Source organism: Castor canadensis, chromosome 6 (assembly GCF_047511655.1).
Source record: "Castor canadensis chromosome 6, mCasCan1.hap1v2, whole genome shotgun sequence".
Lineage (NCBI taxonomy): Eukaryota > Metazoa > Chordata > Mammalia > Rodentia > Castoridae > Castor > Castor canadensis.
The window spans coordinates 102,527,722-102,540,414 of NC_133391.1; the positions used below are offsets into that span (position 1 = coordinate 102,527,722).

The following is a 12,693-nucleotide window of genomic DNA, read 5'->3' on the forward strand; positions in this document are numbered from 1 at the left end:
CACCACATACCTATCAATATTAACACTAAATGTCAACAGACTCAGCTTTCCCATCAAAAGAGATCATTTGGCAAACTGGATTAAAAAGGAAGATCCAAAAATCTGTTGTTTACAGGAGACCCATCTCAGTGACAGAAATAAACACTGGCTTAGGGTGAAAGACTGGAAGAAGAGTTACCAAGTCAATGATACCCCAAAACAGGTAGGAGTAGCAATACTTATAGCACACAAAGTAGACTTCAATCTTACATTGACCAAATGAGATAAAGAAGGACACTTCATACTAATAAAAGGGGAACTACACCAAAAGGAAATAACAATTATCAACCCATATGCACCCAATGTCAGTATACCCAATTTCATCAAACATACTCTGAAGGACTTAAAAACACATATAGACCCCAACACAGTGGTAGTGGGAGACTTTAATACCCCCTCTATCACCAATAGATAAGTCATCCAAACAAAAAAATCAATAAAGCAGTTCTAAAACTAAATCACACCATAGATCAAATGGACCTAACTGATGTCTACAGAATACTTCATCCAACATCTGCACAATATACATTCTTCTCAGCAGCCCATGGATCTCCCTCCAAAGTTGATCACATCTTAGGGCACCAAGCAAGCCTTAGCAAATATAAGAAAATAGAAATAATCCCCTGCATTCTATCTGATCACAATGTATCAAAACTAGAACTCAACAACAACAAAAAAACAGTAAAAAACATGCAAACAATTGGAAGCTGAATAACACATTGCTTAATGATCAGTGGGTTACTGATGAAATAAAAGAGCAATTTAAAAGGTTTCTGGAAGTTAATGAAAATGAAAACACGACCTGCCAGAACCTATGGGACACAGTGAAGGCAGTCCTAAGGGGAAAGTTTATAGCCACAAGTGCATATATTAAAAGGGCAGAAAGATCTCAAATAAATGACCTAATGTTACATCTTAAACTCCTAGAAAAACAAGAACAAGCAAAACCTAAATCAAGCAGGAGAGAAGTAATAAAAATAAGGGCCAAAATTAATGAAATGCAGATCAAAAAAAACCATACAAACAATCAACAAAACAAAAAGCTGTTTCTTTGAAAAAATAAGCAAGATTGACAAACCACTGGCAAATATGACTAAAATGAGGAGGGAAAAGACCCAAATCAGCAAAATCAGAACCGAAAAAGGGGAGAAAACAACACAAAGGAAACCCAAGGACTCATCAGAGACTACTTTGATAACATATATTCTAATAAATTTGAAAATCTTGAAGAAATGGACAAATTTCTAGATACTATCACCATCTAAAACTGAACCAAGAAGATATTAATCACCTAAACAACTCTATAACATGAAATGAAACTGAAGCAGCAATTAAGTCTCCCAAAAAAGAAAAGTTCAGGACTTGACAAATTCTCTGCTGAATTCTATCACATCTTTAAAGAAGAACAAATACCAACTCTCCTTAAACTTTTCCATGAAATAGAAAGGGAAGGAACACTGCCTAACTCATTTCCTGAAGCCAGTCACTCATCCCAAAACCAAAGACACATCCAAAAAGGAGAACTATAAGCCAATCTCCTTAATGAATATCGATGCAAAAATCCTCAATAAAATAATGGCAAAACAAACCCAACAACATATCAGAAAGATCATTCACTATGACCAGGTCGGCTTCCTCCCTGGATGCAGGGATGATTCAACACATGCATATCAATAAGCATAATACAGCACATTAATAGAAGCAAAGAAAAAAAACATTTGATCATCTCAATGGACACAGAAGAAGGCTTTAATTACATTCAATACCACTTAAATGATAAAGCTCTAAGAAAACTAGGAATAAAAGGAGTGTACCTCAACATTATAAAGGCTATAGATGACAAACCTCTAGACAACATCATACTTAATAAGGAAAAACTGAAACCACTTCCCCTAAAATCAGGAACAAGACAATGTGCCCACTCTCGCCACTCATACTCATCATACTCCTGGAATTCCTAGCCAAAGCAATAAGGCAAAAAGAAGAAATAAAAGGAATAAAAATAGGTAAAGAAACTGTCAAAGTATCCCTATTTGTAGATGGCATGATCCAATACCTCAAAGACCCAAAAAACTTTACCCAAAAACTCCTAGACACTATAAACAGTTTCAGCAATGTAGCAGGATACAAAATCAACTTACAAAATTCAGTAGCCATTCTATACACCAACAGTGAACAAACTGAGAAAAAATATAGGAAAACAGTTCCATTTACAATAGGCTAAAAAAAAATCAAATACCTATGAGTAAACTTAAAGTATATGAATGACCTCTACAAGGAGAACTACAAACCTCTGAAGAAAGAAATTGAGGAAGACTACAGAGGGTGGAAAATCTTCCGTGCTCATGGACTGGTAAGCTCAATGTAATAAAAATGGCTATATTACCAAAAGCAATCTACATGTTCAATGCAATTCCCATCAAAATCCCAATGACATTCATCACAGAGACTGAAATATCTACCCTAAAGTTCATTTGGAAACACAAAGACTGCAAATAGCCAAAGCAATACTCAGCAAAAACAGCAATGCTGGAGGTATCACAATACCCGACTTCAAACTATATTATAGAGCCATAGTAATAAAAACAGCATGGCACTGGCACAAAAAACAGATATGAAGACCAGAGAAACAGAATAGAGGACCCAGATATGAATCCACAGAGCCATGCCCACTTTATTTTTGACAAAGTTGCCAAAAACATACGATGGAGAATAGACATCCTCTTCAACAAATGTTGCTGGGAAAAGTGGTTATCTGTCTGCAGAAAACTGAAACTAGATCCATGCCTATCACCCTGTACTAGTATCAACTCAAAGTGCATTAAGGACCTTAATATCAGAACTGAAACTCTGAAGTTAGTACAGGAAAGAGCAGGGAATACTCTGGAAGCAATAGGTACAGTCAAGAACTTCCTCAGTAGAATTCAAGTGGCCCAGCAACTAAGAGGAAGGATGGATAAATGAGACTATGTGAAATTAAAAAGCTCTGCACAACAAAAGAAATGGTCTCTAAATTAAAGAGACCACCCACAGAGTGGGAGAAAATATTTCCTAGCTATACATCAGACAAAGGACTGATAACCAGAATATACAGGATGCTCAAAAAACTAAACTTCCCAAAAATCAATGAACCAATAAAGAAGTGGGCAACTGAACAAAGCACAACTTTTTGAAAGGAAGAAATCCAAATGGCCAAAAACATATGAAAAGATGCTCACCATCCCTGGCCATAAAAGAAATGCAAATCAAAACCACACTAAGATTCCACCTCACCCCTGTTACAATGGCTATCATCAAGAACACCACCACCAACAAATGTTGGTGATGATGTGGGGAAAAAGGGGTGCTCATACACTGCTGGTGGGAATGTATTGTTTTCCACTTTGGAAAACAATATAGAGACTTCTTAAAAAATTAGACATAGATCTGCCATATAATCCACAATACCCCTCCTAGGGATATACCCAAAGGAATGCAACTCAGGTTACTCCATAGGCACCTGCACACCCACGTTTAGTGTGGCACTATTCACAACAGTCAAGTTATAGAAACAGCCAAGAGGCCCCACTACTGATGAATGGATTGAGTTAATGTGGTATTTATACACAATGAATTTTACTCAGCCACAAAGAAGAATGATATTTTGTTATTTGCAAGTAAATGGACGGAACTGGAGAACATCATCTTAAGTGAAGTTAGCCAGGCTCAGAAGGCCAAAAATTGTATGTTCTCCCTTATATGTGGATTATAGAACTAAAACAATTGCAGTAATATTATTGGACATGGGTCACACGCTAAGGGGAGACTGCATACAGAAGGATTAGGGAAAGGTAGGAAACCCAAAACACGAAAGTGTTTGTTGTGCCCACTGTAGAGGAGTTAATAACATAATCTTAAACTGGCAGAGGCCACTAGGGGAAGGTGACCAGGAAGTAGTAAAGAGGTCAGGTAAAGATGAACCCACATCTGGTATAGATGTGGGTTGTAATACACATGTGCATGGAAGCAATGCTAGGAATCTCTCTGTATAGTTATCTTTATCTCAAGCTAGCAAAAACACTATGTCGCTATGTCTTTCTTATTATCTCTTATGTTTTCTCTTCAACAAAATCAGAGAACAAGAGAGAGGAACAGGTTCTGCCACCTGAGGGAGGTGGGGAGGCAGGGGTGTGGGGCAGGCAGCAGGGAGAAATGTCCCAAACAATGTATACACATATGAATAAATGAATAAATAATAAAAAAAGAAATGGTGAAAAAAGAGAAAGTAAAAGCCAGTCACTTTTACTGATAAATGATAGTATGTTTTTAGATATTAGATATTAATAATGTTATTGGTGAGTGATTATATGATCAAAAGATTGATAAAAATAAAAGGACTATGAACCATCAAATTGAAAAGGTCCTACAAAAAGAGAAATTTACATTCCTTACAAGTATCAGAATTAAATTGACTACTGAAGCTTTTTACTAAAACTTAAAAAATATTTAACAGGATTTACCTTTAGGCTCTGCCACTCTAGTGAACAGAGACTGAGCATGCCAGCCTACCACGCCATAGGGTGAGTCACTGGGCAGGGTAGTTATCATGGACCTGCTTCTTTTCTGATCAACAGTAGCACCTTTTGATGGGTCCACAACCCCTTCTGTGGTAACACCAGTGAGTGTTACAATCACAACCTCTGATAACTCCGGTAACTCATCAGCAAGAACAGCCAGCGTGATCGTGGACAGTGCCTGGCCTTCAGTAAATGAAATCTAAAATTTTAGAAAGATATTATTTATTTTGTGAGTATCCCTGTTCAGTAAGAATATTTCTTAAAAAAATAAGTTTCTTTTAATATGACCACAACCTAAATAACACAAGACAGCTAAGCAACATAATATGATTACACAAATAAATTAAATGCCTTTCATATTAAAAGCAGAGAAGATTGTTAGGGAAAACCAAAAAGAAAACCAGTTTTAAAACTTATACTAATAAAATGTGCAGCCAAAGTGTCATACCCTGGAGCTCACATTTCATTATACTCTACAATACAAGCTACAAATCTGTTTGGGAATCTAAGTGCTAGATACCATATGTAAAGCTCTCTAAAAATAAAAGAAGTTGGCACACTACTTTAAGCACTTTTGTTTACAAGACTTTCATCGGGATTGCTCTCCAAATATAGCTATCATTTAACAACTAATCAGTCAAATTAGTGGTAGAGAGAGAAAGACAGGGAGAGATGCAAATCACAGCATCCCTCTCCTTTCCAGTGTCTCTTGTCTAAAAGTCTCAAATCCAAATTTGTTTAAAAGCACCTGAAAGTCCTTGATGATAGGGCTTCTGTCTGCTTCTTGGATGTCACACCCCATAATTCCCAACCTCATTCCCATTCTCCAGAAATATGGCTACAAACTATTCAATTATTCAAACTAACATTTCAGGCCTGTGCCTCTACCTCTGCAAACACTCATCTTACCAACAGGCAAGGCACTGGAGGTCACAAACCCCGAGCCTTATTGATAAAATCTGGGATCAGAAAACTGCTGCTCACTGATCAAATTTATTTATTTATTTATTTATTTATCTAGCTAGTACTGGGGCATGAACTGAGAGCCTCAGCACCTTACCTGTTAAGCCATATATACAGCCCAAATTCATCTTTTTTAAATGAAATTTATCAGAACACAGCCAAGCCAACTCAACTGATATTCCCTATCAATGCCTATGATGTCCGCTTTATATTGCCCAGCACAATTGTGCTACAAAAGCAAAGGAGTTGTGAAAGAGGCAGATGGCTCACTGAGCCTGAAATATTTCTATCTGACACTTCACTAAAAAACTTACTGACTCCTGTGTAAAAGAAATTTTCAAAATATAGTCTACATTCAAGGTAGTACACATTTAATCATGTTTATATAATAAATGTTAATTTGAGAAATATTAAAACATACAGAAGCTGAGAAATACAACACAGTTTAGGTATCTCACATAAAATAAGTATTAAACAGAACAGCATTTGCTATATTCTCTATGCATTAAAGCCCCAATTACTTCTCAAATGATACAGGAATCTGAAATGCTGGACTGAGATATACAATTGTCCTTTTTTGAGATAATTGCATAAGAGTCCCTTTAAAATAATTCTTTAGAGAAGAATGTAGGCAAAATATACTGTCTAATCTGTGAAATCTAAGACAAGCCAATGGGACAATCCATCTTCCAAATAAGAACAAATGGCTCCATGAACCCTATCTTTGAGAAACATCTACTTCTTTGGCTACTCTGTTTCTATTCTCAATACTGAATCCAAATTTTATACTATACTACAGTGGTAGACAAGTGATCATTTGCTCAGATCACTTTCTGGGGCTGACACACCCATCCCTCAGCTACTGGGAATCATAGCTTCTGTGCTCCTCATTAGGGATGGTCCTTAGCTGTAGCAAAACTCTCCACAAGATCAACCTCAAATGAGATTGCCTGGGGATCAACTTTGTCCTTGGCATTTTCTCCCCTTCCTCATTTACTTACAGATGTGACTTGAGTCGCCCTTCTGCACACAACTCTCAATCCCCATTTCTGTTTTCAGAAATATCCATCACAGCAACTTTGATCTACTTTTCCGTTAAGTCTGACTATTTTACAAACATTTGTTTCTTACTTACTGCTGCCATTTTACTTAAATCTCAGTACTTTTCCATTCCCAATTTGGTTAGTTCTATCTTTCTGACAATGTAACACACTCACAATTTGTCCAATCAATATATTGAACCTCAAATGGGATCGCCTATTTTTTACAAGTAATTTTTGTTTTGTGAACGAAAAAAATAACAATAACCACAACAATGAAACTAACCTTAAATTGTATTCCTCTCTATGGTGATTAGTAGGAATCCAGTGTTGACATGGTCAAACTGAAACATTTCATCCATAAGGCAGGATTTGTTCCCATACATCAAGAGTAACCATACTTTAAAAGTGTCTCCTATCATTTTGTAAATTACATACCACTCCTGAGGTAGGAAATACATCACTAATACTTCCACCAGCTTCCCATGCTACAGTTACACGACCATATGTTCCTTTTGTGCGCTCAACATTCAAGGTTACTAGACTATCTTGCTCCATTTCTTCCACTTGCTTATATAATGAATTCTGAAAAATACATAGGAAGTCATGAGGGGTTATATGAAATTACCTAAGAAATCTTGTCTTTATTTTATGTTATTGCTTATTGACGAACTTTATAGTACTAACCAACAGGTAAAACACACTAATATAGGGCCAGATGTGGTAGCACACACTTGTAATACCAGCACTCAGAAAACATAGGTAGAAGGATCACAAGTTCAAGGCCTTCTCAGGCTATATAACAAGACCCTGACTAAAACAATGAAATACAAAAGTCAACAAAAACGTTAATTTTGTGGGATTTTTATTTTTTTCTTTGTTTCTATAGTTTTTCAAATTTTGCTCAATGATTATGTATTACTTTTATATTCAGAAAACACACCTTTTAGGTAGCGTTCACAGCATGTACAATATAGAATAGAAAGGATGAAATCAGAATAGCAGGGAAGACTTTATTCCCTGTATAAAGTCTAGCAATTCCTCTAGGTCTTTGTTTCTTATTAGTAAAATACTGGTTGGACATACAACTCACATTTTGCGATGGGATGCACCATTGCATCCAACGGCAATGATGTTGTGAGAATTAAGGCCCTCTTTCTGATCATTTGCAAATGCCCCCTGTCCTGAAGTTCATTTCCTCTTTCCTTTATTCCAAATTAATTTCTACCTCTGTGTGACTGCCACACTCTTCACTAAATACATGCACCATCTCTTGTTAGCCACTTAGTGAACGTTTCCTTAAAATTAATACTTTAGATTGGTTTCTCAATAGGTAATAAGGCAAAAATATGGAGCGTTTTTTAAAGTAAGATGTTTCATTTCTATTTACTATGGTAAACCGAGAAGAGTCTCACCCATTAATTTCTTAATGCTTATGGAAGCTCCTACTTTGAATGCTAATTTCAGGAGAGATCCTGTCCTACAACTATATTTTACACAGCTTTTTAACATAGTTATAGATACTACATAGTAATAAAATCTTGGTTAAGGAAATCAAGCTTTCCAGAAGAAAATGCCTGATTTTAAAATATGCATATAATTTATTAAGAAAAGACTATGCTTTTTTAGTTTTTTTTTTTTTTGTAAAGAAGCCTCCCTTTGGCTCATGCACTCTATTAGTGATGTTAGAAAGGCAAGAACTTCATGAAGCCAGAAAATACTCAAGAAATTCTAATCATGTACTAAATCTCATCTAGGAAAGAAGTTGTCCAGACACAAAAGACTATATGGAGGAATGCTACTGAATGGACTGAAGGAACCCAGGGTATTATCCATTGGCAGGGATGAATTTATGTCTCTAGAACAATTTTGGAACAAGATTCCTAAAGACAAATCTCTCCCAAGTGGCTGAGGTAAGTGGTGGTTCTGCATCTGCACCACGGCTTCAGGTGAGGAGATGGACCTGGACTGCAGAGCACACACAGTCTCTCCCTGGCCTTTCTGATAAGGTATCACTTCAGCAGAGATTTGAAGCAAGTGAGCAAACATAACACACCTGGTGGGGGCAGGGATCCTCTTCTCTCTAACTCTCCCAACACATATTTCATGTCTTAGAGCTGCACTGCTCTATACAGAAGCCACTGTCTGTATGTAGAACTATCTAGTGTCTAAGTGTAAAATGTACCCTGGAATTTAAAGATAAAGTATTAAAAATTAATGTTAAATATTTAATCAATAATTTTCTACAGCAGGTGGAATGGCTCAAGTGTAACATGCCTGCCTAACAACCATGAAGCCCTAAGGCCAATCCCAAGGACCTCCCCCCACAAAAAAAAGTGAAGTGTAGTAATAATTCTATACAGATTATATGTTGGCATGAGAATATTTTAGATACATTGGGTTAAGTAGAACATAATATTTGACCTGATTTGTTCTCCTTTTCTTAAACATGTCTACTAGACATTAGCAGAAGCTAACTGTCCTTAGCACCAAAAGGGGCTAGATTGGTAACAGTAATAACATGACACTTGTAGGCAACTGACTGGGGATAATCCATGTATAAAACTTGTCTGTTCATCGATCTACCATTTGATCCATCAATACCACTCTTGGGGATATACCCAAAAGACTGTGACACAGGTTACTCCAGAGGCACCTGCACACCCATGTTTATTGCGGCACTATTCACAATAGCCAAGTTATGGAAACAGCCAAGATGCCCCACCACTGACAAATGTATTAAGAAAATGTGGTATCTATACACAATGGAATTTTATGCAGCCATGAAGAAGAACGAAATGTTATCATTCGCTGGTAAATGGATGGAATTGGAGAACATCATTCTGAGTGAGGTTAGCCTGGCCCAAAAGACCAAAAATCGTATGTTCTCCCTCATATGTGGACATTAGATCAAGGGCAAACACAACAAGGGGATTGGACTATAAGCACATGATAAAAGCGAGAGCACACAAGGGAGGGGTGAGGATAGGTAAGACACCTAAAAAACTGGCTAGCATTTGTTGCCCTTAATGCAGAGAAACTAAAGCAGATACCTTAAAAGCAACTGAGGCCAATAGGAAAAGGGGAACAGGTACTAGAGAAAAGGTTAGATCAAAAAGAATTAACCTAGAAGGTAACACCCACGCACAGGAAATCAATGTGAGTCAACTCCCTGTATAGCTATCCTTATCTCAACCAGCAAAACCCCTTGTTCCTTCCTATTATTGCTTATACTCTCTCTACAACAAAATTAGAGTTTTGCTAATTTTCTGTTTGGTATTGAGGGGGGGGAAGGGGGAGGGGGCGGAGTTGGTGGTAAGGGAGGGGGTGGGGGCAGGGGGGAGAAATGAACCAAGCCTTGTATGCACATATGAATAATACAAGAAAAAGGAAAATAAATAAATAAATAAAACTTGTCTGTTTTGGGGGGAGTGGCACTGGGGTTTGAAGTCAGGACTTAACACTTGTAAAGCAGATGCACTACCACTTGAACCCTACCTACAGTCCAAAATTCCTCATCTTATCTCCCCTAAACCTACTCCTCCTAACAGTTGTCTATACCTCAGCAGAGGGTAAATTCATGCCTCACTCAGCTCTACCACTTATTGCTGAGTTACTACAAATCTTTTCATATGAGAACATATGAAACATATGTTTTCATACTATACCTGGAGTGTTCTTTCTACAATATGAGTCATGTCACATTACTGTTCCACCCCAGCCCCTCCAATGGCTCCACATTTTCCTAAGAGGCCAAATACATTATGATGCTAAGTTCTGTGCAAGCAAGTGTTAACACAGCAGGCCTGACTGCTATCCCTGCAATGGCCTTGCTCACAAAGATGGCCATCAGCTAACATCTGGGAACTAGGATTTCAGGAAGATTCCCACCATTCCCAGAACTGATAAATGACTACCTGTGCATAAATTATTTATATAAATAATATGGCTTACATTAATATCTATCTTCCTTCTGGGATCCAGAATTTTGCTATGTGAAAGGTAGAGGGTGTCTACATGACCAAATTCCAATTAGAACCCTGGGCACTGAGACTTCAGTGAGCAATGTGGCTGACAAAATTCCACATGTGTTATAACAAGTCAGTGTGGGGAAATAAAGTATGTCCTGTGTAACTCCATAGGGAAAAACTCTTGAAAGCTAGTACCTGGTCTGGATTTCATTTTTCCTAAGATGATTTTATGCTGTATCCTTTGCTATAATAAAACACACCCATGAGTATGGCTACACACTGAGTACTATGAGTATTTCTACTGAACTACTGAAACTGTGAATAGTCTCAGGAATCGCCAATATGGGGCCATGGCTCTTCACCCCTTGGACCTCATCACCCTCTTATACACTGACTTCAGTCACTTATTCCAGATGGGCAAGTCCACACTGCAGGGCCTCTGTCCTTGATGATGGGTCTCTCTACCTTAACAGTTCCCACCATAATATTCACATAACCCATTCCTCATCCCCCACAGACCTTTTCGTCTCTATCACTTACTACATGTAGTCTCCCTGATCATCCCTTTATTGATTTTTCCACCCACAAATTCTTCCCCTCCCTTGCACTTTCCATCTGCATTCCCTGCCAGAAGTTTCTCAACAGCACTTACCAACATCAAATACAGTACGTATTTTCTTTAGGCTTTGATTACTGTCTGCCTCCCCTTTCCTTCTCTAAAATTTAATGAATATAGAGTTTTTTTGCTGTTTCATTTTATGACATCTTTAGCATCTCATATAGTATCTATAAACATAGTAGATGTTTGTTTTAAAAAACTGCTTCATGAATGAATGAATGGATGCATGAATGAGAGATCAAGTGATAATGCTTCTTATACAGTTCTAGCCAATGAGACATAAAGAGTTATAGAGGCTTTGGAAAATTTCTCCCTTAGTCAAAAAGTCACATAAAGCATCTCCCAGTCTCTAACTGGGTAGGAATAAGAAAGCCATAGCCTTAACAATAACATGAGCTTTCAAACAACTAAATGAAAGATCAGTTTTGCATGGACAGTGAGGACAGGTGGAAAGATCTGACCCATGTTGAGTGAGTGCGGTAGCCAACCCCAAATCCACCTTCGCTGTGTGTGTGCTCTCAGCATTTAAGCCAGTTTGAATTAGGTTTCCCTTATATGCCGAAAATTTCAAAGAAAGATCAGTATAGCTGTAGATATGAGTCTAGTTAATAAGTCAAAATACACTTTACAAATAGGAAGAATTGATGCAATATGAATGAGTGTCCTCTTTACACTGGTAAAAGGATGTGAAGTCTGGACAGGAAGTGGACTTGAGAGTTGTTGCATGGTTCTGTTTCCTCAGGACAAAGGCATCTACATCTATAAGTATATAGTTTATGCGCAGTCTCCAGTCCCCTCTTCCCTCCATCCTCTGAACTAAGATATTTGTGTGTGGTATGTATAAAAAAACACAGTGTGCAGTGTATATGGGCAATATATTTAAAATCTGGTAAAATACCAGCAGAGGAGTTAAACTTCTGGATCAAGGTCAACTAGTAATATCGAAAATCCAATCCTATAAAAAGAATAAGTAAACCTAAAAAAAAAAAAATAGGACTAGTTGTCCCAGAGAGTCCAGTATTTAAGACTATAAATTGCAGATGTCAGTAGAATTCACTTTAGAATGCACATTAGGAGGTAAAGCAGCAGCGAGAGAAGAGAGAAAAGCTAAAGATACTCAAATTGTGACACACTCTGTGGGCTGGCCAGAGCTAATTTACAAATACAATCATTTTCACTCGCAAGTGTGGAGCCTTCAATATCATTACCTGAGCAAATCCAATGACTCCATAAGCATCGTCATTAGACAGAATAGTTATTTTCACATAACCATTAAGACCAATCTCTGCTCCTCCTTTGGGATTTTTAAGCTGAACTCTAAAGGATTCTTCTTCTTCTGGAACCATGTCATCAAGAATATTTACTGCTATTGTAGCTTCTCTGTCACCAGGTTCAAATATCAGTTCACCTGAACTAGCATAAGAAGTAGGTATAAAATAAATCAATGGCAATAAATAACAGTTATATACACAGTAGACTGATTATATATGAAACTCTCACTACAC

The 12,693-nt window shown here is 37.3% G+C and overlaps 1 protein-coding gene across 5 annotated transcripts in view; it reads right to left on the reverse strand.

The window, feature by feature from the left end:
* Nucleotides 1–12,693, reverse strand: part of Adgrv1 (adhesion G protein-coupled receptor V1) — a 609,243-nt gene that overhangs the window by 421,786 nt on the left and 174,764 nt on the right. For all 5 annotated transcript variants that reach the window (XM_074077095.1, XM_074077094.1, XM_074077093.1 and 2 more), the window contains 3 exons: nucleotides 12,397–12,601; nucleotides 7,037–7,183; nucleotides 4,539–4,794 (listed from right to left, as the gene is read on the reverse strand). In XM_074077095.1, the coding sequence (XP_073933196.1) occupies nucleotides 4,539–4,794; nucleotides 7,037–7,183; nucleotides 12,397–12,601 (608 nt within the window). The remainder of the gene's footprint in view (nucleotides 1–4,538; nucleotides 4,795–7,036; nucleotides 7,184–12,396; nucleotides 12,602–12,693) is intronic.